We start from the raw sequence: 25,418 nt of genomic DNA on the forward strand, positions 1-25,418 counted from the left end.
GAATTAGCGCAAACGGCATTCTCCCAGACAGCTCAGGCTTGGAGGCTGTAAAACTGTTGTGTCCGCCTTCTAACTTACAACAATTGGAAGCATTCATGGGTAAAGTTAATTATTATTGTAATTTAATTCCGAACTATTCGCAGTTGGCTGCTCCATTGAATCAACTTCGCAGAAAAGACGTAGCCTTCTTTTTTGGCCCACAACAGCAGCAGGCTTTTACAGCGCTTAAGTCCCACATCATTAACGCAACGCAGCTAGCTCACTTTGATGAAAAAATAACGCTTGTGCTCGCTACAGATGCCTCATCCTTTGGCATCGGGGTAGTCCTTTCGCATCTTCAGCCAGATGGCGGAGAGAGACCCATTGTTTTCGCATCTAAAACGCTCGACAAGCATCAGGTTAAATACAGCCAAATCGAAAAGGAAGGACTTTCCATAATATTTGGAGTAAAGCGTTTTCACCAATACCTTTATGGCAGAAAGTTTATCCTAATCAGAGACCACAAGCCGCTTGTTACCATTTTTAATCCAGGCAAGCATCTTCCGTTGATGACGTCAAACAGGCTACAACGTTGGGCTAGTATTCTCATGGCCTCCAATTTCGATATCCAGAATCGATCTACATCTGCTCATGGTAATGCAGATGCTCTTACACGCCTTCCAGTGGGTACAGATCCAGACTTCGACAAAGAAGAGGAAGCTTGCCACAATGTAGTCGAAGTATCACCACCGATAAATTCCAAGCAAATTCGCAACCACATGGACAAAGACAAAGTTCTCAAACAGGTCCTGCAGTACGTATCTGTAGGATGGCCAGAAAAACTCCAGCCAGGCAACGAAGCCCTATTGCCTTACTTTAACCGGAAGTTTGCTCTTACAATTAACAGACAATTGCTTTGCCTACACACAGACGCAAATCGTATTATAATTCCAGCCAGTCTACGAGCCCATATCCTAAAACTCCTACATGAAGACCATAGGGGCATTATTCGAATGAAGCAGTTGGCAAGACAACATGTTTGGTGGCTTACCATAGACGATGACATCAAAAGCCTTGCTCAGTCTTGTAGCATCTGCAAGTGCAACAATCCTGCACCACTAAGAGAGTACCAAAATTGGCCAGCAGCAACAACAGCATGGGTGCGAATTCATATCGACTTCGCCGGTCCAATCTTTGACGCTATGTGGCTCATATGCGTAGACGCGTACTCACAGTTTGTCATCCAAATGTCGTCTACAACAACCGTCAACATGATCGCTGCACTGTCTTCGATTTTCGCCATCGAAGGATACCCGAAAATCATGGTTAGCGACAACGGTCCTCAGCTTACAGCTGACGCCTTCGAAGAATTCTGCAAACTGCACGGTATTAAGCATATTACCACAGCACGGTTTCATCCAGCATCCAACGGATTAGTAGAGCGATTTGTACAGACGTTTAAATTCGCAGTTAAGAAGAACCTCAAAGACGGTATACCACTTAGGGTAGCTGTAACAAAATATCTTTCTTCTTACAGGTTCACTCCAAACGCCCAAGGTAAAACTCCTGCCGAGTTAATCCACGGTCGACCAGTCCGCACAGTGCTTAGTCAACTTTTCGAGCAACCTGTCGAAGATAAACAGAAAATCACCAAGTACATCTCTAATCAAATGGTATACGCTCGAAACTATTCAAGGGGAGAAAAGTGGATTGAAGGCATTATCGACCGTCCAGTTTGGAAAGTGCTGTTCATTGTTCGCACGTCAAATGGTTACATCAAGCGCCATTTCAACCAGCTGAAACCGAAGTTGTCAGCAAACAATTCAATCAAGAGACCTCCAGAGTTTTGGTGGATTCCTGAACTGCCAAAACCATCCTTCAATCAAGAAATACAGCAACAAGATCGACCTTCAACTCCGCCAGTTGTTCAGCAACCTGATCCTGTTCCTGTTTCTCGTCCTCCTGAACGCGCAGCAGAGCCTACCCAGCAGTCAAGGCAGAAACAATCTACACGACGTCTTTCAGGCATACCAGTACGCCAAAGCAGTCGTGTTCGCCAGGAAGTAGATCGTTTTAAGCCAAAGGACTTCAGAAAATCTAAGCTAATAAATAGTTCTTAATTAAAGGAGAAGATGTGTTATGTATAAGAAAAATGTATTCTCGCTACTTCGCACATCCAAAACTAATCTGTGTTCCTTCGTTCTATAAGCACACACATGTATACATACACACGTTACTTTTGTTCATTCTCTCGCTGATCTCTGAATAAAGTCAGTCTGTACCAAGCACTCACCGAGAACGCTTCTATTCAAACACAACAAATTAATTACTTAATTAAATCTTTAGTTTACGATAAGCGAATTAGCATCGCGAATCGCAAAACCTCGCGTTTATAAATTTTTTCGAACGTTTTCGACTGAGTGACTAATTGTTTTTCCGGAGCGTTAAGAAATCACGGATACATGCGACCGATGTTTGGTATTCATGTGAACTTAAATCTGGATGACGAGCTCGAAGGATCGTGCCCATGCGGACCCAACGGCAGCTCATGAAGGAATGGCTAAGACACTTCCCCAGTTCTATTGGCCAGGGATGACCATCCAGGTTTCTTATATGTTTTATATTCTTACGAAACTAACAAAGTTGACTAGTCCGTCAATAGGGGTTGTAACGAACTGATTTTCTTTGTTATCTGCTCGCTACGAATATCGTGCGGCTAGCTCAGAAGATGTAAGTGTTCGTCCCACCAAATTTATATAACGTGAACGCCCTGTTGATCAGTGAAAACGCACAGAAAGATTGGAAGTATACATATAAAGATCACTTTTATTCGCCGACTTGACCCTCGGCCTCGGTAGTTTATTGATAATGTAGAACTATGTTCGGTCGTCGTCTCCTTCCCACGTTGAACGTCTCGCTGTATCGTGCTGGCTGCGAAGCTGCTACGACGGTTTCGCTCGCGATGTCCTCTGCTGCCTTTGGTTCGGCGGGATTACAGGGATTAGGACTGCGTCACCGTTCCCAGACTGGGTCAAACGCCAGGTTCTAGACGAATGCTTTCACCCTACCCTCTCTGCCGCAGACTTAAGAATTCGCGTCCTTCCGGGTTAGTCGCACCAGGACCTTGTACAGTTCCTGCAGGACGATCAGGCATACGCCGGAGTTCACCAATGCAGTCCTTGTAGGCAGGTAGCTAGTTCTAGACAACTTTCCTTTTGAGCCCACGGTTCTTCGTCGAAGGACTCTATTTGTTCAACTCTGTCGGACACGCCGGGTGGGATGCCAAGCTCAAATCGCGACAGAAGTTGTGACAAAGCGCCTGGACTTAGCCGTGTGATGCCGTAAGGACCTCAGATACCTGTGTCTCAATTCGGAGACTTAAGCTCTATGTCCCGAACGTCTCGACGTAGCGATCTTGTTTCCTTGATGACTCCGCACGGCTTTACTTGCTCCTTCACGTTGTTTCACTGTTACTTGTTGACTTGGTAGAAATCGACTGATCCAGCTTCATGCGCTCGGCCGGTTTATATAGGCCTCCGTTTACCGCTAGTTATCTACGTCTACTTGCCTCCTGGTCCAAAGTCCACGGTTTTACCGTTAGACCTTTGCTCCTTCGCCCAGACCGTGTCCGCTATTGTTGGATTTCATTGCCTCCTTCGTAGATTGTAATGCCTGGCTTGGTGCTGAGCAGCTTTCTCCATGTTCCGGTGCTGTGAATTGTTGCTTAATGCCCATTTCGTTGATGAATTTTTTGAGTGCGCGGCTGGCAAACTGAACTCCATTGTCCGTTATTACCACCTTTGGGGCTCCGAACCCAGCGATGACTCTTTCTCGGAACGCCTTTTGAAGTGTTTCTGCCGTTGCTGCTCTGTTCACTTTGAAAACCTATCTATCAGCACTAGCAGCATCTGGTTGCCATGCTTCGATCTGGGCAATGGTCCGACAAAGTCTGCATATACAGTTGCCTATGGTTCATCGGGTATCTGCGTCAGCATTTTCCCAGCTGCCTGCATCTAATTAGGCTTGTATTTGAGGCACGTCTCAGCTGCTCCTGATTCCTAGATACCGTATTAGTCTCGCCGATTTTATCGAGACGCCTCCGACTTGAATGGCAGCTGTGGAATGGCTGCTTGCGGTGGATATAAGGACCGCCTCCGTTTTGTGGTCTATGTTTAGCCCAACCGAAGGGAGGTACTACTCTATTGTAGCCCCCGAAATGTTTCCATGGCCCTCCGCTTCTTGGATGGATTTTGCAACGATTACGATGGCTTTATCATACGCGACGCCTATGACCCAGCAGCGGCAGCCTTAGTACATCGTACATCGCATTCCACAGCAATGGCTGCAGTACAGACCCTAGGGGTAATCCGCAAGTGTAACGCGATCGCTGAAGTATGCTTGGGTAGCAGAACCAGCTTCTGAATCTCCCACACCTCCGCAAAGATGCTTTCCGTGAGGCACAGGTTGAAGGTGCTTGCGACGGCGTATCCCCGGGAACCCTTCGGTTTTCTTCCGGCTGGGATCGGATCGGTGATCGGTGGCTCCACGTGCCATATGCATCCGCTGCGAAGCTGTGGGCATAGATGTGAACAGGTGTCCCACGATCGTCGTCATGCTTATTAAATTTTTTTACTACAATTTTGTCGTTACCGTTAGACCTTTCGCCCTCTGCGCACGGCACCAATATCAGGGTCCAAAGTCCGGTGCCGTCCTGTTACTTCCTGCTGCACACGGCCCGTGGCCGCTCTCTTCTTGCTTGCTTCTTAACTTGTGGGGAGTTATTCAACTCCTCACATTCTCCCCTTACTTCCGGAACGCAATAGAGACTCGTTGTTCTCTCTTTCTTGGAATCCTCCAAATATTGACATCCTTCCCTGAACGTATCTTCTCCTCGAACTTGTCCTTGTTTACTTGTAATCTTCTAGTCGAGTCACTCCTCCAGATGGTTCCTATCGACGCTCACAGCTTCTTCTTGAGTTCCACAGCGCCGATCCTCCTTCCAGATTTTGAGACTCCAGTCCCAGACGTTTCCCCCGTACACTTTGAATTCTCGCTCAGACGTTTCCCCATAGACTTTTGAATTCCCGCCCCAGATGTGTTCCCCGATTACTTTCTCGATCTCCGTGACTTGTCCTCTCCGTCGGATGGTCACTCTACGTCGTGCCGATCGGTCTCCAGTTGTTATCGGTGTTATCGATATTCTCCCGTGTGACTCTCCGTTGTATGGTCACTCTCCGCCAAACCGATCGGTCTTCAGCTGCTATCGGTTCCGTGACCCAACGTGGCGTTGTCACCCGCTGTTATCGATGTTCCACAGTGTGACTCCTTGTGCCGATATTTCCAGTATTTTGTGCCCACCGATCGACACTATCGTCCAGTGCCAATCGGCCGCCTTACATCAAAGTGCCCCCATCCCTTGTTTAAAGTGACTTCGCAAAATGATATGGTAAGCGCAATTTCCTATCGATTTGTTGTTTACTTATTGTCTCTTTCTTTCAAAGCTTGGCCCAGGATTGCAGAGTTGACCTTTCCTGCCCTTGGGGCCGGGGTCAATGACCCTGCTAGGTTCATCACCTTCTTGCGTCGTTCTGCATTTAGTTGGCAAGTGGTTTGATTCACAGCGACCCCGGATTCCATGTGCACTTTATGTGTGTGTTTTTCATTTTTATACCCTTGCAGAGGGTATTATAATTTCAGTCAGAAGTTTGCAACGCAGTGAAGGAGACGTCTCCGACCCTATAAAGTATATATATTCTTGATCAGCATCACTAGTAGAGTCGATCTAGCCATGTCCGTCTGTCCGTCCGTCTGTCCGTCTGTCAGTCTGTCCGTCTGTCCGTCCGTTTATATGCAAACTAGTCTCTCAGTTTTAAAGCTATCTGCATGAAACTTTCCCAAAAGTTGTCTTTCTATTGCAGGTAGTATATAAGTCGGAACGAGCCGGATCGGACGACTATAGCATATAGCTCCCATAGGAACAATCGGAAAAATAAATGAAAAAAAAATTATAACTTTGCTGTTTTTTAATTTTTTGTTTAGTTCTTCGACGTTTAGTAATGGTTAAATATTTCTGATTTACGGTTTAAATTTCATCAAAATCGGACGACTATAGCATATAGCTCCCATACGAACAATCGGAAAAATAAATGAAAAAAATTATAACTTTTCTGTTTTTTAATTTTTTGTTTAGCCCTTCGACATTTATTAATGGTAAAATATTTCCGATTTACGGTTTAAATTATATCAAAATCGGACGACTATATCATATAGCTCCCATAGGAACAATCGGAAAAATAAATGAAAAAAATTATAACTTTTTTGTTTTTTAATTTTTTGTTCAGTTCTTCGACATATAGCAATGGTTAAATATTTCAGAATTATGGTTTAGATTTTATCAAAATCGGACGTCTATATCATATAGCTCCCATAGAAATAATAAAAATATATAAAATAACTATCAAATAATTGAGTTGCTAATCATCATAGCTTCAATGTTTTTAAACATATACGCAGTAAATCATAATTTTAATGTTTTCAAAAATGTTAAATTCTTGCAATAGCTGCAAGGGTATATGAACTTCGGCTTGCCGAAGTTTGCTTTCTTTCTTTTTAATTTTATTTTTAGTTCTTCGACATATAGTAATGGTTAAATATTTCAGAGTTACGGTTTAAATTTCATCAAAATCGGACGACTATATCATATAGCTACCATAGAAATAATAAAAATATATAAAATAACTATCTAATAATTGAGCTGTAAATCATCATAGCTTCAATGTTTTTAGACATAAACGCAAGTAAGTCCTAATTTGAATGTTTTAAAAAGTATCTAATTCTTGCAATAGCTGCAAGGGTATATGAACTTCGGCTTGCCGAAGTTTCCTTCCTTTCTTGTTTTAATTGTTGCCGTTTATGTAAATTCTCGTCATTTTCGTGTTTTTCCGGCTTGGCATGCTACGGTAAAGCTCTCGAGCTGAACCGTCTCCCCTCTTTCCTCGGGAAACAAAGATCTGGTCGTGGTTTTCCGCGATTCGTACAGAGTCTCCCGACGCTACGGATTGTTGTTGGCCTGCGATCTTTTTGGTTTCTTGTCCTGTGCATCACCTTATTCTTCGCGCCGTATAAACGAATGACTCCGTCTTCATGCACGACGCAGAATCTGTTTGCCTCGTTGTCTGGGTCGCAGTGCATCCTTGTGTCCTGCGTATTATAAAGACTCTGGTACCTGCCCGACGCTATAGTCCGCTCTTCTTGTCGTTGCATGCTCGTGTTATCCTGCGTTCTATATAGATTCTGGCTTATGCCCGACGATATAGTCCGTACTTTTTGTCGTTGCATGCTCGTGTTATCCTGCGGTCTATATAGACTCTGGCTTATGCCCGACGCTATAGTTCGCACTTTTTATCGTTGCATGCTCGTGTTGTCCTTGCTTGTCTGTACCGAGTTCTTGTGTTTGTTGCTTAAGCTCACTGACGTGGACGGTTCTTTCTTTTTGTTATCCTTGTGGCGGATTCTACAAATGACTGGTGAGACGAAGTTTATTACCGTGTACGGTTCGTCATATCTCGGCGCTAGCTTTGCCGCGAAACCCTCGGCTGCCTTTGACAAATGGTGCTCCTTCGCCCAGACCGTGTCCGCTATTGTTGGATTTCATTGCCTCCTTCGTAGATTGTAATGCCTGGCTTGGTGCTGAGCAGCTTTCTCCATGTTCCGGTGCTGTGAATTGTTGCTTAATGCCCATTTCGTTGATGAATTTTTTGAGTGCGCGGCTGGCAAACTGAACTCCATTGTCCGTTATTACCACCTTTGGGGCTCCAAACCTAGCGATGACTCTTTCTCGGAACGCCTTTTGAAGTGTTTCTGCCGTTGCTGCTCTGTTCACTTTGAAAACCTATCTATCAGCACTAGCAGCATCTGGTTGCCATGCTTCGATCTGGGCAATGGTCCGACAAAGTCTGCATATACAGTTGCCTATGGTTCATCGGGTATCTGCGTCAGCATTTTCCCAGCTGCCTGCATCTAATTAGGCTTGTATTTGAGGCACGTCTCAGCTGCTCCTGATTCCTAGATACCGTATTAGTCTCGCCGATTTGATCGAGACGCCTCCGACTTGAATGGCAGCTGTGGAATGGCTGCTTGCGGTGGATATAAGGACCGCCTCCGTTTTGTGGTCTATGTTTAGCCCAACCGAAGGGAGGTACTACTCTATTGTAGCCCCCGAAATGTTTCCATGGCCCTCCGCTTCTTGGATGGTTTTTGCAACGATTACGATGGCTTTATCATACGCGACGCCTATGACCCAGCAGCGGCAGCCTTAGTACATCGTACATTGCATTCCACAGCAATGGCTGCAGTACAGACCCTAGGGGTAATCCGCAAGTGTAACGCGATCGCTGATGTATGCTTGGGTAGCAGAACCAGCTTCTGAATCTCCCACACCTCCGCAAAGATGCTTTCCGTGAGGCACAGGTTGAAGGTGCTTGCGACGGCGTATCCCCGGGAACCCTTCGGTTTTCTTCCGGCTGGGATCGGATCGGTGATGTGGCTCCACGTGCCATATGCATCCGCTGCGAAGCTGTGGGCATAGATGTGAACAGGTGTCCCACGATCGTCGTCATGCTTATTAAATTTTTTTACTACAATTTTGTCGGCTGTTCAGCTGAGTCACAGTTCCAGAAAGCATTTCCTCTTGACTCCTCAAGGAGTCTCTAGAGTGTCTTTCTTTTTTCGGCGCACACTTGCCTCATGAGCTCGAGTTGCGACACCTTGCTTGTGTTGCTGCTGCCGTCTAGCCCGTAAGAAATTGCTACGCGCCTCTGTGATTTCCTCCTCCTCGCAATGTTGGCTCCCCGTTTCTTTCCTGCTTGAGTGATGCTCGCCACGTTATCTTCTGCGTTCTCGCCAATGGCAGGATTTAAAAATTCCCTAATGAACCTATCCAGCTGGACAGTCTTATGGTTAAAGTGTCGTTCCGGTGGAGGGTCTCTGGTAGGTCTCCTTTCAGCTAAGTTGCAGATTATTGCCTTGTGGTCGCTAGCCGTGTATAACTCGCTAAGTGACCATTGGGCACGCTGGAAAAGCGAGCCGCTGCAGAAGCTAAGGTCCACTTTCTGAAGTGTTCGCTTCTTGCGTTGGTGTAGGCTGAGCCCCATTCTTCTGCCCAGGCATTAAAGTCACTATTGCATCGCTAACCAGCTCATCCAGGACTGCTGAGATTTCTTTGATAGAAAAGCGCGGTGGTAGGTAGCAGCTGTAGAGGCAAAAGTTGCCGACCTCACCCCGAACGAAGAAAAAGCCGATACACACGATCGGCTTGATCCAATCATCAGGATTGCGGCAGTTTTGGTCGCGTGCAGTATATGGTCTTCTGTACGGCTCGCTGAAGACCTGATGATGGTATGGCTCAGCAGAGCGCGCGCAGCTTAGCAGTGGTTAAGGTTGATCTGAATGATACTCACTTCCCTGACGGTTTTTTGCTCATAAAATATCTCCTGCAGATGCATAGAAAGCATTTAGCCTGTTGTGAGCAGCTCGCTAGCTTATGCCCGGATTGCCCGCACTTTATACAGCACTCGCGATATGACCGAAATCCAGGCACTTAAAGCACCTAGGCTTCCAGTCGCTCTCCTTGACTCGGCAAACTGGCTATCCCACCTTTATCTTGCTCCTGGCAAGGACCACTTGCGCCTTCTTACACAACAGCCTTATTATTGCCACTGAGTGTCCCTCAAGGCGGGTCAAAGGCTACTCCTTTTTACTGTGCTAGCCTCTACTGCGAATTTGTTCATCAGCTCCTTTGTGAGGTCCTATGTAGTTACAAGTGGGTCCAAGTCGCTGACCGCCAGGAAGTGCATAATAATAGAGCTCGCACATCCTCAGCTCCGTTTCCAAGTCCTGCTTCACCAGCGTTGCGCTCCTATCGCCATCTCTATTGAGCCCGAGCGGAAGCTTGCCGCTTGCGGTACAGCGAGCATTATGTACACTCCTGGCCCTGTCCGTCGCTACGCCTGGTGACCATTATCAAGAGCTCGCTGTAGGTTTTCCCTTTAGCCTTGACTACGACTGCCTCCAGCCACTCGGTTACTTTGCCGCGGATTCTGTAGTTTCCCGATGACTGATCCGTCTGCTCCGCTTTTGACGCCTCTCGGTATGAGGGACCCTCTTTCTTATTTAGCTTGTTACCCTGACCTTGAGCTGCTGGTACCGACTCCGAGTCCTTCTTCGGGTATGAAAACACCATCTGCACGCAGCTGTTTCGCGTGTGGCTGGTGTCGGTTTGCTGTTGCTTGTCAACGCTCTCACAATTTAAAGCACTCCGAAGCGGCTGGTGTCGTCGCGTTGTAGCTTTTGGAATCCAGTCAATGCTGTCGTCTTTCTAGACAGACTTTATCTCGTCTTCATTTACACATTGATGTACTGCCCTTGTGTTAGAACAATCAGCTGATTAGGTCTAACCGATCTCTGCCAGCTTGTCGATGCACAAGAGCTGTTGATCGGCCTTCGTTCTCTTTGGCGGCGTTTTCCGGTGCGACCCGGAAGGGCTGTTCGCGGCCCTTTGCTGCCAGTGTATACGTGTATGTCTGTAACCAAACTTTGCCAAATATCAAATAAAAACAAGAAAGGAAGCAAACTTCGGCAAGCCGAAGTTCATATACCCTTGCAGCTATTGCAAGAATTAAATATTTTTTAAAACATTAAAATTATGATTTACTTGCGTGTATGTCTAAAAACATTGAAGCTATGATAATTTGCAGCTCAATTATTAGATAGTTATTTTATATATTTCTATTATTTCTATGGGAGCTATATGATATAGTCGTCCGATTTTGATGAAATTTAAACCGTAACTCTGAAATATTGAACCATTACTATATGTCGAAGAACTAAAAAAAATTAAAAAACAGAAAAGTTATCATTTGTTCTTATTTATTTCTTCGATTGTTCCTATGGGAGCTGTATGATATAGTCGTCCGATTTTGATGAAAATTCAAACGTCATTCTGAAATATTTAATTATTACTATATGTCGAAGAACTAAAAAAAAATTGAAAAACAGCAGAGTTATAATTATTTTGTATTTTTTCTTCCGGTTGTTCCTATGGGAGCTATATATAGTCTTCTGATTTTGATGAAATTTAAACCGTAATTCTGAAATATTTAACCATTACTATATGTCTATGAACTAATAGAAAAGTTTAAAAACTGCAAAGTTATAATTTTTCTTGTATTTTTTTTTTGCGATAGTTCCTATGGGAGCTTTATGATATAGTCGTCCGATTTTGATGATATTTAAACTGTAGTTCTAAAATATTTAACCATTACTATATGTCAAAGTACTAAAAAAAAAAAATAAAAACAGCAAAGTTATAATTTTTTTTAATTTATTTTTTCGATTGTTCCTATGGGAGCTATATGCTATAGTCGTCCGGCTCGTTCCAACTTATATACTACCTGCAATAGAAAGACAACTTTTGGGGAAGTTTCATGCAGATAGTTTTAAAATTGAGAGACTAGTTTGCGTAGAAACGGACAGATGGAGAGACGGACATGGCTAGATCGACTCGCCTAGTGATACTGATCAAGAATATATATACTTTATAGGGTCGGAGATGTCTCCTTCACTGCGTTTTAAACTTCTGACTGAAATTATAATACTGAGGGTATAATAATAACATAACCAATTTTATATATCAAACACCCGTGTTTTGTCTGCGCGCATTAAACTTTTGTCAGTCCAGGATAACACGCTGGTTTTGGTTGCTGCCGTTTCAAAGATGCGTGTCAGGTAACTAGACAAAACTAGATGTGGATGTTACCGGGCTACTGAGCCGCCTTCATTACTGAGTGCCTAATCGTGTCACTAGAACAATATTCCTCTTTTTTTGAAAAAATGTAGTTCAACTTATGATATGTGTGAACCATTTAAAGTACTTTGGAATGACTATAATAAGCTCTATTAAATCATTTCTACTACTGATTCTTTACAAGTTCTAAAAGCATTAATCTTATATTACTTAACTCGTAAATAGTATTATTAATTGGTTTTTTAGTTTGGTAGGTATATATTTTGAATTAGTCTGTTCGTTCTTTTACTGTCCCTTTTCTTTAACCTCTCGCGATCTCTTGTTTACACCTCCAGGGAAGACACACTGGCCTACATATCTAAATTATAGCACGAAAGTGGACCGAGTATTTAATATCATTCAAGCTTGTCATCAAAACAGACAGTAGGTCAGCCAAGACATCAGCAGTTCGTCTAAATGACACGGTTAGCTGATTCCACGATTTCATATTTCGGCAATAGATTGTGCTACTAATGCAAATTTTTTTATAGTAAAATACGAATAATATCTATAATTGCAATTTTTCTTTACACTTACTTTTTAAGCCTAATCATTTTTTGTTCCAGTCAATTTCCTATAAATACCGTTAAATTTATTCAATATAATCAGTATCAAACTCAAAGGATCGAAGAGCTGTTACTCAACCCCAATCACAATTATCAGAGGCTGTCGCTGTGTCTTCAGATTTTATGTTGCGCATTAATATTTGGAGACCCCGACGTGATCTCTTGTTGAGAACACATTGGAGATAATATCCAAGCAAGTCCTTTTACAGAAGTTTAAGGACACATTTAAGGACACCTGAGCGGAATCGGCACAGGGAATCGGAGGGCTGGTCAACAAGGCGACCATCTCCGTCAAAACGATTTGATAAATCATATTAGAGAAACTATCTAAATAAGTCCTTTTACCGAAGTTGTCGAGAGACGACAGATTAAGTACACCTAAGCGAAATCGACTTAAGGAATTGGAAGGCTGGTGAACAAGGCGACCACCTCCGTCAATCGATTTGATAAATCGGATACACCGTTAAAGTTGTCAACTAAGTGGCACGAGATCTCAACGAGAGATCACACCCAGAACACATTGGTGATACTATCCAAATAAGACATTTTACCGAAGTTGTCAAGAGATGACAGATTAAGGACACCTGAAAAATATCAACTTAGGGAATTGGTAGGCTGGTCAATGATTTGATAAATCGGACACACAGTAGCCAAAACATCACTCCTTTTACAAACTACACCAAGAAGGCAAAATGCCCACCCTACCATGATCCTATTGGTTCAGCGTTTCCTTTTCAGAATCCCGTGGAATGACTACCATTTACTTTTTTAAATGACACTCGTCTTCCATGATCCCCGGATAAGGAAGAACTTAGTTAAAAATCACTTCTTATATTACAAATCATAATTACAAGCTAAGCCATTCATATGGATTGAGATGTTTTTTGTTTCGTATACTCTTATGTAATTCTATATTTGTGGTTTTAAAATGTGCAACAATACTATTTTTGTAAATATAGTTAGATTTTTTTTCTAGTAAAGGTCTCTACCAATTCGATTTCATTTATTTTTTTTATGTATTCTTGAGTGTTACAAAAAAAATGTATTTGAAAAATAATGCTTCACAAAAATTTAATTTTATTAACATTTTTTTTCATTTATTTTTGTTTTTATTTTTAATAATCAAAAACTGTCTAAAAAATTATTTTCGTTTTTTTTTATCTTGTCGAAAATAGCAAAGAGTTTAATGTTGCTGAAAGATAAAATTAATATATTCAAATAATGACGAAATATAAATTTATAAAAAAATTTAAGTAAAAAGTATATGGGCATTGTCAAGATTTCAGGTTTTAAAATTTATAAGTGACGGCGCGTGTAAGTCTTGAGAGAACTTTTGTATCGGCCTTCGTTTATTAGAACAGAGCTTTAGAACTTGCAAGCAACGGTCAGTAATACAGCTTAAACGCTCAAATAGGTATATTCAAAACAAAACATCGTACATTTTATTCGGTTTGACCAGTGACGAAATAACTATATAAAGGAAGTAATGAAATGTTGACTTTTAGGTATGAATTTTATTGACACATTTACTGAGCACATTCACATATTATTTATTTATGCGTTAGTTTTATATTGAGCCCCTGCTGATGCTGCTGCTTTGCAATGGAAGGCTTGTTGGGCCTATTTAGGTTGATGTGTAGCTGCTGAGGATAGCCCTGCTGTTGCTGCACCTGCTTTTTTTTGTTTCGACTGGCTTTTGGGCCTCTTTGGGCTGCTGGGTAGCGGATGTATTTGCTCTGCTGGACTGGCTGTTGGGCCTATTTAGGCTGCTGTGTAGCTGCTGATCGTGCTACGGCTGTTAGGCAGCGCTAGTATGTAGGTCTAGGGCTAGGTGCGGTCTCAGGAGAAATATGGTGGTGCTAAACCAGCATCCCACTTATCCTCTGGTAGTTCATCCATCGTTGAACGCGTGTTGCGTTATACAAATAGATTTAGTTTATTTCTTAACCAAGTAAACAAGAATCCATGAGGTCTGCCTACTGATCGGAGAAAATTTATTCCAGACAACTGGTATCGTTGGCGGCGGAAATAAGGAAAAATAACCTAAAGCCATGAGCCTAGCAGGTTACCCCAAAACGGAAATATATCAATATCAAAATTGAAATTGATCACAGACCCCAGTACGGCAGAGTTTGGGTTCCCGAGTTAGAGGGCGCCACCTGATCTTGATGGGCTGCACTTCCATAAGCTTCCGTTTATGGCTAGCACTCTGAATCTAGAACCTAAGCTACAATTTTTTTATAACAGAGCTCGAACAAGCCCTTCTACAAGTCCCCACCACTGAAATCACACTTGGGAGGTACAAACTCACAATGTGCGATACACGCTTGGAGAGCCAACATCTATCACTGTTTTAGGTCTTTTGCATGGTATTTTCGAATTGATTTTCCTTGGAGGTCTTCGTAATAGGTTGTACCAAAAGTTGACGCTACCTTGGCATCTAAATCCCTCACAGACGTGTTTTGTTGAAAATTTTTTCTGTACACCTCCAAGCCACCTCCACCTCCTCAAATTATACGATTTTACATTTCGACGTTGCTGTTCTCATAGCTTTCACTGCACCTCTCCTAAACATATCGACTGAATCATCTCGACTGATTTGAATAGCCCGATCCTCTTACACATCCAGTTCTCTTAGCAGTTTATATGTAGAACCTTCAGTAATCATATGCTGATCGAACATGAACAGCGGTGTATGCATGCTGTACTTTTTAAGCAAGTTATTGAAAATGTTGAACTTAAATTGTACTCCGTTGTCGGACACGATAACGTCAGGTATTCCAAAGCAATGGAATAAATCTTCCTCTCAGTACTTAAGAATAGCTTCGGTAGTGAAGTTTTTAACTGGCCTTAGGAATGAAAACTTTGTAAAGTGATCAAGGACCACCAAAATTCCTACATATCCTGATTTTGATCGAGGATAAGGGCCTATTATATAGTTTCTGAAACAACCTCTGTGTTTCACCTGTTTTAGCCAGAGGTGGTCTAAAAACATAGTTGGCATGCTTAGTGGTTTTGCACACTGCACAATTATTGACGTAATCTTTAATATTGTTAACTAAATTTCGCCAAAAATAGTGTCGTCTAATCCAGCCATAGTTAAAACATAGTTGGCATGCTTAGTGGTTTTGCACACTGCACAATTATTGACGTAATCTTTAATATTGTTAACTAAATTTCGCCAAAAATAGTGTCGTCTAATCCAGCCATGCCATAGTTAATGAACTTCAGGTATACAAAACCAACTTTTTTGAACGTTTATGGTCGGACCTGCTCTTTCCAATGCTTCTGAAATTTCGCGCAACACCCTTATGTGCCGCTCAATAGTGTAAGAAATTATTAGGAGGTCATCCAGATAAGTGAATACCTCATCTCGAAGGTAGGCTGGACTTATGCGATCAATTAACTTTGACATTGTTGAAGGGCATTCGTAAGGCATGGCTTCGAATTGATATAAAGGTCTCCCGGGAACTGTAAAGGCGGTTTTGTCTTTAGAATCAATGTCGAGTGGTATTTGCCAATACGCCTCTTTAAGGTCCAGGCTAGTGATGAACTCAACCTTTGGTAGACGACTATGATACCCTCTGTTAGTGGCATAGCAACCTTTCGTTTCACCTCATTGACTTTGCGACAATATATACAGAGGCACACTTTGCCTGGCTTTCTTACGATCACCACTGGCGAAGACCACGAACTACTGGATTCTTCAATGACTCCAAGGCCAATCATACGATCTATTTCCTCATACATAATTTTTTCGATAGCAGAGGGAAACTGGTCGTTACTTAATGGGCTTTGTACTACCTACATTTATTATGTAATGCAATAAATTTGTTCTACCCAGACCCTTTTCAGAAAATTCTGAAAATTCTGATTGAGTGGCTTTTTCTACACCCGAACTTGCTAAGCTAGCAATACCGTCTCCGACTAAATATAACGACTGAAAAAGTGACGGAACGATGTACAAATTTAGGCACTGTAACTAACTGATTTTCTTTATTATCTGCTCGCTACGAACGTCGTGCGGCTGGCTCATAAGATGTAAGTGTTCGTCCCACCAAATTTATATATACGTGACCGCCCTTTTGACCAGTGAAAACACACAGAATGATTGGGAGTATGCAGTGATCTTTTATTCGCCGACTTGACCCTCGCCCGGGGTGGTGTAATGGTTATGTAGAATTACGTCCTGCCGTCGTCTCCTTCCCACGTTGAACGCCTCGCTGGATCGTGCCGGCTGCGAAGTGATGTCTTCCTCGTCGGTTTCGCTTGTGAGGAGTCTTAAAACTCCCCACAAATTCCGAGGCAGGAGAGCTGCATAGCAACAGCGAAGGAGGCGAGAATGCCGGAGGAGTCAAGGGCAACAAGGTCAAACGGTAAACAACGGACCTTGGACCCGGGCAAAGCGGAGACACCGTGGACTAACGGTACCACGCTGGACATTGGATCTCACACGGCAAGGGCAACAGGGTCGAACGGTAAATTGGCGGACTTTGGACCCGCACAAAGAAGACGCACCGTGAACTTACGGTGTGGCAGTGGAACTTGGACCCGATCGAGCTGGAAAAGGGAAATAACGGGACCATCACAGGCTATAAAAGGCGGCGCAAGCGCAGCACACAAGAAAAGTAATAGTGCGAGAATCAAAGCGAGTGCGTGTACGCGAGACCAGTAGCAAGTTAATCAAGTGTCGAGTACCAGGATCAAGATCGCAAAGTCGAGACGCCGAACGACTGAGAGTCTACAAGGCTGAGGCTTCAACGCTGAGATCCAAAGGGTGCTAGGTCGTGGTTAAATCGAGCTCAGGGAGTCCTTGCGTGGAGTCTGCGATAAAGGTGGCTGGGCGAAGAGGTCGAACCGAGTTCAACCGGCTAGGCGATACACCTTGCCGACACAATCCGGACCAACTGAGGTTCGCATAACATCCAGAGTCTCGAAGGAGCCGTCACGAGTCAGATACCAGCAAGCAGTCGACGACGAGGAGCGACGCCGCGAAGGACAGCGACGAGGAGCGACGCCGCAGAGGACGACGACGAAGAGCAGGAGCAGCTGAAGAGTCGCGAAGCTTGTACAAGGAGACGAATAAAGACAGTTACGATCCCAACAGAACTCTTGCGTTGTTCATTGGTCAAAGGCAATCACCCAATATAAATATATAGAAATCAAGTCGTTACACGCTTGCGATGTCTTCTGCCACCCTTGACTCGGCGGGTTTACAGGGACAAGGGATGCGTCACCGTTCCCAGACTAGGGTGAACAGGCACTGTGCCCTCAAGGCGTACGCCTTTCGCAGCCGCAGCCTCCTGTCCCTTGCTCTGTCCCGGCCGGTCGCACCGGACGTCGGCTCAGTTTCTACTTGACGGTTCAGGCGTACGCCGGAAGCCGCCAACGCAGTCCCTGGGTCAAGCGCCAGGTTCTAGACGAACGCTTCCACCCTACTCTCTCTGCCGCAGGCTTAAGAATTCGAAGTATAGGCTGCTCGCTCGACGCTCGTTTTTCGTCGTCCTGGGGTCCTCGTTGTCCTCGTTCTGCCTCCAGCTATCTCGACCAGCTCCGCTCCTTGTTGGCGACTCGGTAAGCTGCCGTTCTGGGACTCTAGCGGTGGACCGCTGTACTCTCAACGCATACGCCTTTCGAGACACCAGCTGAACAAACGCGCGTCCTTCCGGGCTATTCGCAGCAGGACCTTGTACAATTCCTGCAGGACGATCAGGCATACACGCCGGAGTTCGCCAATGCAGTCCTTGTAGGCAGGCTCCCCTCCTTGTTGGCGACTCGGTAAGCTGCCGTTCTGGGACTCTAGCGGTGGACCGCTGTGCTCTCAACGCATACGTCTTTCGAGACACCAGCTGAACAAACGCGCGTCCTTCCGGGCTAGTCGCACCAGGACCTTGTACAGCTCCTGCAGGACGATCAGGCATACGCCGGAGTTCGCCAATGCAGTCCTTGTAGGCAGGTAGCTAGTTCTAGACACTTTGCTTCTGAGCCCACGGTTCTTCGTCGAAGGACTCTATTTGTTCACTTTGTCGGACACGCCGGGTGGGATGCCAAGCTCAAATCGCGACAGAAGTTGTGACAAAGCGCCTGGACTTGGCCGTGTGATGCCGTAAGGACCTCAGCTACCTGTGTCTCAATTCGGAGACTTTAGCTCTAAGTCCCGAACGTCTCGACGTAGCGATCTTGTTTCCTTGATGACTCCGCACGGCTCTACTTGCTCCTTCACGATGTTTCACTGGTTACTTGTTCACTTGATGACTGTTACTTGTTGACTTTGTAGAATCGACTCATCCAGCTTCCTGCGCTCGGCCGGTTTATATAGGCCTCCATTTACCGCTAGTTATCGGCGTCTGCTTGCCTCCTGCTCCAAAGTCCACGGTTTTACCTTTACCTTTCGACCTTTCGCCCTCTGCGCACGGCACCAATATCAGGGTCCAAAGTCCAGTGCCGTCCCGTTACTTCCTTCTGCCCACGGCCCTTCGCCGCTCTCTTGTATTGCTGTCCCTCTCGGACTCTCCTTGTTCTTGTCTGGTGCTCAGTTCACCACTCTCTCTCGCCACACTACCGTTACTACGGGCGAATTCGCCGCGGAACTGGTAACTGGTAGGCCACTGCTTGCATGCGCTTACCCTGCTTGCTTCTTAACTTGTGGGGAGTTATTCAACTCCTCACATTCTCCCTTTACTTCGGGAATGAAACAGAGACTCGCTGTTCTCTCTGCCTTGGTATACTCCACATTCTGACATCCTTCCCTCGACGTGTCCTCTCCTCGTACTCGTCCTCGTCTACTTGTAGTCTTCCAGTCGACTCGCTCTTCCAGATGGTTCCCACGACGCTCACAGCTCTTTCTTGAGTTCCACAGCGGCGATCCTCCTTCCAGATTTGGAATCTCCCGCCCCAGACGTTTCCCCCGTAGACTTTAAATTCCCGCCCAGACGTTTCCCCCGATGATTTTCTCGATCTCCGTGATATATCTTCTCCGTCGGATGGTCACTCTACGTAGTGCCGATCGGTCTCCAGTCGTTATCGGTGTTATCGATATTCTCTCGTGTGACTCTCGGTTGTATGGTCACTCCCGCCAAATCAAACGGTCTCCAGTTGTTATCGGTTCCGTGACCCAACGTGGCGTTGCCACTTAATGTATCGATGTTTCACGGTGTGACTCCCTGTGTCGATATTTCCAGTATTTGTGCCCACCGATCGACACTATCGTGCAGCGCCAATCGGTCATAAATCGAAGCGCCCCCATCTCTTTGGGCAGATAAGGACATTTTCTCGGGGTAAGTTTTCTAATTTCTCCTTTTCTCCTTTCTCTCTGTTCTTTTCTCCTTTTCAGCGTTCTGGACCTGACGAAGAGGGTGATGCGCCTGTCCGTCTGTCCGTCCGTTTATATGCAAACTAGTCTCTCAGTTTTAAAGCTATCTGCATGAAACTTTCCCAAAAGTTGTCTTTCTATTGCAGGTAGTATACAAGTCGGAACGAGCCGGATCGGACGACTATAGCATATAGCTCCCATAGGAACAATCGGAAAAATAAATGAAAAAAATTATAACTTTGCTGTTTTTTAATTTTTTGTTTAGTTCTTCGACATTTAGTAATGGTTACATATTTCCGATTTACGGTTTAAATTTCATCAAAGTCGGACGACTATATCATATAGCTCCCATAGGAACAATCGGAAAAATAAATGAAAAAAAATTAAAACTTTTCTGTTTTTTATTTTTTTGTTTAGTTCTTCGACATTTAGTAATGGTTAAATATTTCCGATTTACGGTTTAAATTTCATCAAAATCGGACGACTATAGCATATAGCTCCCATAGGAACAATCGGAAAAATAATTGAAAAAAATTATAACTTTGCTGTTTTTTAATTTTTTGTTTAGTTCTTCGACATATAGCAATGGTTAAATATTTCAGAATTATGGTTTAAATTTTATCAAAATCGGACGTCTATATCATATAGCTCCCTTAGAAATAATAAAAATATATAAAATAACTATCAAATAATTGAGCTGTAAATCATTATAGCTTCAATGTTTTTAAACATATACGAAAGTAAATCATAATTTTAATGTTTTCAAAAATGTTTAATTCTTGCAATAGCTGCAAGGGTATATGAACTTCGGCTTGCCGAAGTTTGCTTTCTTTCTTGTTTTTTTGTGTTTTCATATTTACTTTTGTTTCGGTGGCTGCGTGTGTGTGTTTTTTTTTCTCCCTGTACCACTGCAAATGTGAGTTTTGTGTTTCTTTTTTTTTTATTTATTACTGGGTAAATACCCTGACCCCCACTGGTCCGACCCGCACCCGGAACATGCGGCCGCCCTGCTGCACCAGGACGCACCTCTTTCCTCCCCGCCTTCGTGCTGCTACGACCGCTGGGGCTTCGGTGATTCCCTCCGGCCAGTCCACCTCGACGACTTCCCTCCAGCGCCTCGAGTCCGGCGCTGAGGCCTGCCGTATGAACGCGGGCCTCGTCTCCACCACCGGCGCGGAATACTGCCGCTTCAGGTTCGGCCTCGGGGGTGCCACCGGGTCCGGCCATACCCACGGCCCTTTCTCCACCACGTCCTCGGCGGGAAGGCCTACCTGCTCAACCCTTTCCTGCTGAGCGGCGACTACCTCTGGCGAGGACAGCGGAGATGGGGTTGGGGTCGGCGTCGGCATCACGACTCCGGTGGGGCCCCGTGGGACTGTGGTCCTCCACAACCGTGGATCGCGACAGTTTCCCCGGGGTTCCTCCCACACTCGGGCTCCTTCCTCCTCTGTCGCTGCAGTGGCTTCGTCCGGCCACGTCCAGGTGACGGTGTGCTGCCTCCACACGCGTCCTTCCGCCTCGAAGGTGCCGAACGCATGGCTGACGTGGGCCACCGGGATGTTCATCCGGGCGTAACCCGGAGATCCCTCCTGCTGCCGCCGCTCCTCCTGCTGCCGCCGCTCCTCCTGCTCCTCCTCCGATGCTGCCTCTTCCCACTCGGGGCAATACCTCGGGGTAGGTGGGCGTGCCGGTGTCCATGGGGGTGGGTACGGGGGTTGGTTCTCCTCCTCCGCTGGGTCCGCTGCCCGTTCCCTTGGCTCCGTACCTCGGGGTCATGGGAACCTCGGGCGTCCCCTCCGTCTGGGGCGGTACTTCCTTGCGGAGGATTGGGTCGCCCCATATCCGGCGCTCCTCCTCCTCGGCAGTTCTCAGCGCCGCTTCCCATTCTGCCCGAGCGTCCTGCTCCTTATGCTGGCTGGCCTCCTTGAGCGCAGCCTCTTGCTGCCTCCGCTCATGCCGGCTGCGGTACTCCGCTATTATGGCCGCTGTTCTGCGGGCCTCGGCCGCATGGTCATCGTCGGCAGAGTCCTGGTGGACCCTGCTCTCCGAGCCATGGGGAATACTCCCCTCGGGCCCCGCGGCATTCCGCAGCCGCCACCTCCTGGCCTCCACCGTCGGATCGTCCACCATCACCACGTCACTGTCGGAACTGACGGTGGGCTCCGGCGCTGACGCAGGCCTGTCCTCCGACCGTCCTTGCCCCGGTCCGGATCCTGCCAAGTCCTCGGCAGCCATCCTCCTGCGGGCCTCAGCTCTTGTAACGCGTGCGCTCATCTTGACTTTCTTTTTCGAATTGGCTCCTTTTGCTGGCGGCTCTCCTGACGATGACTCGGTACTTGGTCATTCCTTATGACCCTCCCGTTATTTCCCTCGGGCATCCCTTCTTCGGGTGTTCTCTTGCTCTTGCTTGCGATCCCGTTGCTTCTCTCATGTCGCCCTTCCCCGTGTGAGTTCGTCGCCGCTTGGGTTTTACGGTTCAGCTTTGCTGTGCCGTCTCTCCCTCTACTTCGGTCGACGCTGCCTTTAGTCTTGTTTCTGCCATATAGAGTCTAACGACGCTATGGTACGAGCTCCTGTTCACACATACTAATCGTGCCGTTTCCTTCCCTTGATCACTAGTAGTTTCAGTTTGTGTGCTATAGACTCTAACGACGCTACGGTAACCAACATGTGCATCATCTTATTCCATGCGGCGCCTTACTGATGACTCTGGCTTTATGCCCGACGCAGAATCAGTTTGCCTCGTGGTCTGGGTCACTGTACCTCCTTGTTTCCTGCGTTCTATATAGACTCTGGCCCATGCCCGACGCTATAGTCCGCACTACTTGTTGTTGTTGGCTGCTTGTGTTGTCATGCGTTCTATACAGACTCTGGTATTTGCCCGACGCTATAGTCCGCATCCTTTTGTCCTCGCATGCTCGTGTTATCCTGCGTTCTATATAGACTCTGGCCTATGCCCGACGCTATAGTCCGCACTACTTGTTGCTGTTTGTGTTGTCATGCGTTCTATATAGACTCTGACCTATGCCCGACGCTATAGTCCGCACTACTTGTTGCTGTTTGTGTTATTCGGCGCTCAATTTCGAAGATCTCCTTCATCTTATTGGCCTTATCTTCAGGTGTTTCCGTCTGTTTTCCTGTGCCTATGGTTTCCCTGTCGTACAGGGCGCTGGGCTGTCGAGACTCTCGAGCCTGCGTGAGGAAACACGGGGAGTACCCTGTTGACTCCGACGTACTTGAATTTACCGCTAGCATAATCTCCGGCCACTTCTCATCCCAATTCCTCTGGTTCTGTCCCGCAAACTGCGCTATCATGGTTTTAACTGTCCGGTTTGCTCTTTCCGTCGGATTCTCCTGCGGTGTATGTGGTGCCGTGAGTTGTTGCTTAATTCCCATTTCGCTGAGGAATTTTTTGAATGCGCGGCTGGCAAACTGAATTCATTGTCCGTTATTACCGCCTTCGGGACTCCGAACCTAGCGATGACTCTTTCTCGGAACGCCTTTTGAAGTGTTTCTGCCGTTGCTGCTCGCATTGGCACCAATTCTGTCCACTTTGAGAACCTATCTATCAGCACTAGCAGCATCTGGTTGCCATGCTTCGACCTGGGCAATGGTCCGACAAAGTCTGCACATACCGTTGCCCATGGTTCTTCGGGTATTTGCGTCAGCATTTTCCCGGCTGCCTGCATCTGGTTGGGCTTGTACTTGAGGCATGTCTCGCATTTCCGTACGTGTGCTCGGGCGTCCCTATGCATTCCTGGCCAGTAATATCGAGCCGCCAGCCTTGCGATCGTTTTCCGACTTCCCACGTGTCCAGCAGTTGGTGAGTCGTGATTCTCCTTCAGGACTGTTTCCCTCAGCCCCCGTGGGACACAGAGCTTCCATGCTGCCACGTCTTCGCTGCCTGCTCTGTGCGGGACATGCATGTACAATGCGCCTCCCTCCCTGATGTAGTCCGGAAACTTCTGTGGCTGTGTGTTAATCTTCTCACACATATCCTTGATCCAGCTGCATGTTCCCTGCGTGTCCTCCGGAGTTTCCTTGGCTAGCCTAAAGGCTTCTGGTAGAGGCTGTCTTGACAGTGCATCGCGACCACGTTAAGCTGCCCCTTCCTGTAGGATATTTCAAAATCATACTGCTGCAGCTCCAGGGCCCACCTCGCTATTCTTCCTGAGGGACTTTCGATGCTGTTGAACAATTTAAGCGCCATATCGTCCGTCACCACCTTGAAGTGGTATCCTTCCAAGTATGGTTTGAGCTTCCGGATTGCCCACACGATTGCCAGGCATTCCTTTTCGCTGGTTGAGTAGTTCTTTTCCGCGCCATTCAGGGTCCGGCTTGAATAATAAATGACCTTTTCGCCGCTTTCAGTTTCCTGCGTCAGGACTGCCCCTATACCATAATCGCTTGCGTCCGTCTGCTACGAATGGTTTATCGAAATCCGGGCATGCCAGCACAGGATCGGCCACTAGCCTTGCCTTCACCTCCTCGAATGCCTGCTGGGGCTCTGGAGTCCATGTCCATTTCGTGATTTTCCGCAATAGATCGTTTAGTGGTTTTACTATTCGCGCAAAGTCGGGCACGAATCGCCTGTACCACGATGCTACGCCCAAGTATTGGCGCAACTCCCGGATGGTTGTGGGTGGTTCCAGCTCGGCTATGGCTGCTACTTTTTCGGGATCGGTGCCGATTCCTTGGTCCGTAACGCGGTGTCCCAGGTAAAGCAGTTCGCTTTTGAAGAAATTACATTTTTCGGGATTTATCCTCAGGTTAGCCTGCTTGAGGCGTCGGAAAACTTCCCTCAGGTTCCTACTGTGTTCTTCCAGTGTCCGTCCGATCACGATGATGTCGTCTTGGTATGCAAACGCGTGTGGTGACATCTCCGGTGCAATAACCTGGTCCAGTGCTCTCTGGAAAGTCGCCGAGGCGGAGTGTAAACCAAATGACATTACTTTCCACTGGAAAAGCCCCTATCCTGGCACTGTGAACGCCGTGAATTGCCTGCTATTCTCTTCCAAAGGAATTTGCCAGTATCCGTCTTTCAAATCCAGGCTGCTTATGTATCTCGCCTCCCTCAACTGGTCCAATATGTAATTTATCCTTGGCATCGGATAAGCATCTTTGATGGATTTGGCATTGATCTGTCTAAAGTCGACAGAAAGCCTCCACTGACCTGTCTTTTTCTTCACCATGACTATCGGGGAGCTGTACGGGCTTCTCGAGTGTTCTATGCACTCCTTCTCCAGCAACTCGTCGACTTTCGCATTGATTTCCCCTTGAACCTTTGGATTTTTCGGGTAGTATCTCTGTTTGATTGGTTTGTCGTCCTTCATGGTGATTCGGTGCTCGGCTATGTTGGATGTTCCACTCATTGTTCGAAACTCCGCGAGCTCCTGCTCTAGGAATTTTTCAACGTCGCATTCCTCAGAGTTGGTTTGCACCACTGCCACGGACAATTTTTCCTCTAACCACCCGTTGTGCCTTCTACTTTATGGGATCACCACTGTATGTCCAGCACACCTTATTTCGGCGCCGACTCCTGTGAGGAAATTCCAGCCTAGCACCAGCGAGTCTACTACTCCTGGTAGGATCAGCACGCTTATGGGCAATCGCTTGTTGCCGAATTCGATTTCCACCTCGAGCTGCGTGTTTATCCCGCTGCACCTGCCATCTGCCAACCTAACTTGCCTTCTCGTCCTTGTAATCTTTCCATAAGCAG

The 25,418-nt window shown here is 46.1% G+C and overlaps 1 protein-coding gene across 1 annotated transcript; it reads left to right on the forward strand.

Annotated features, from left to right (window-relative positions):
• Positions 1-866: 866 nt before the first annotated feature.
• LOC121467788 (uncharacterized protein K02A2.6-like) lies at positions 867-1,563 on the forward strand. Its single transcript, XM_041710068.1, has 2 exons — positions 867-1,365; positions 1,517-1,563. The coding sequence occupies exons 1-2, from the start codon at positions 993-995 to the stop codon at positions 1,555-1,557; spliced, it is 414 nt and encodes a 137-aa protein (XP_041566002.1). The 5' UTR covers positions 867-992; the 3' UTR covers positions 1,558-1,563.
• Positions 1,564-25,418: the final 23,855 nt, after the last annotated feature.

Source organism: Drosophila elegans, unplaced genomic scaffold (assembly GCF_018152505.1).
Source record: "Drosophila elegans isolate 14027-0461.03 unplaced genomic scaffold, ASM1815250v1 contig_748, whole genome shotgun sequence".
NCBI classification, from domain to species: Eukaryota; Metazoa; Arthropoda; class Insecta; order Diptera; family Drosophilidae; genus Drosophila; species Drosophila elegans.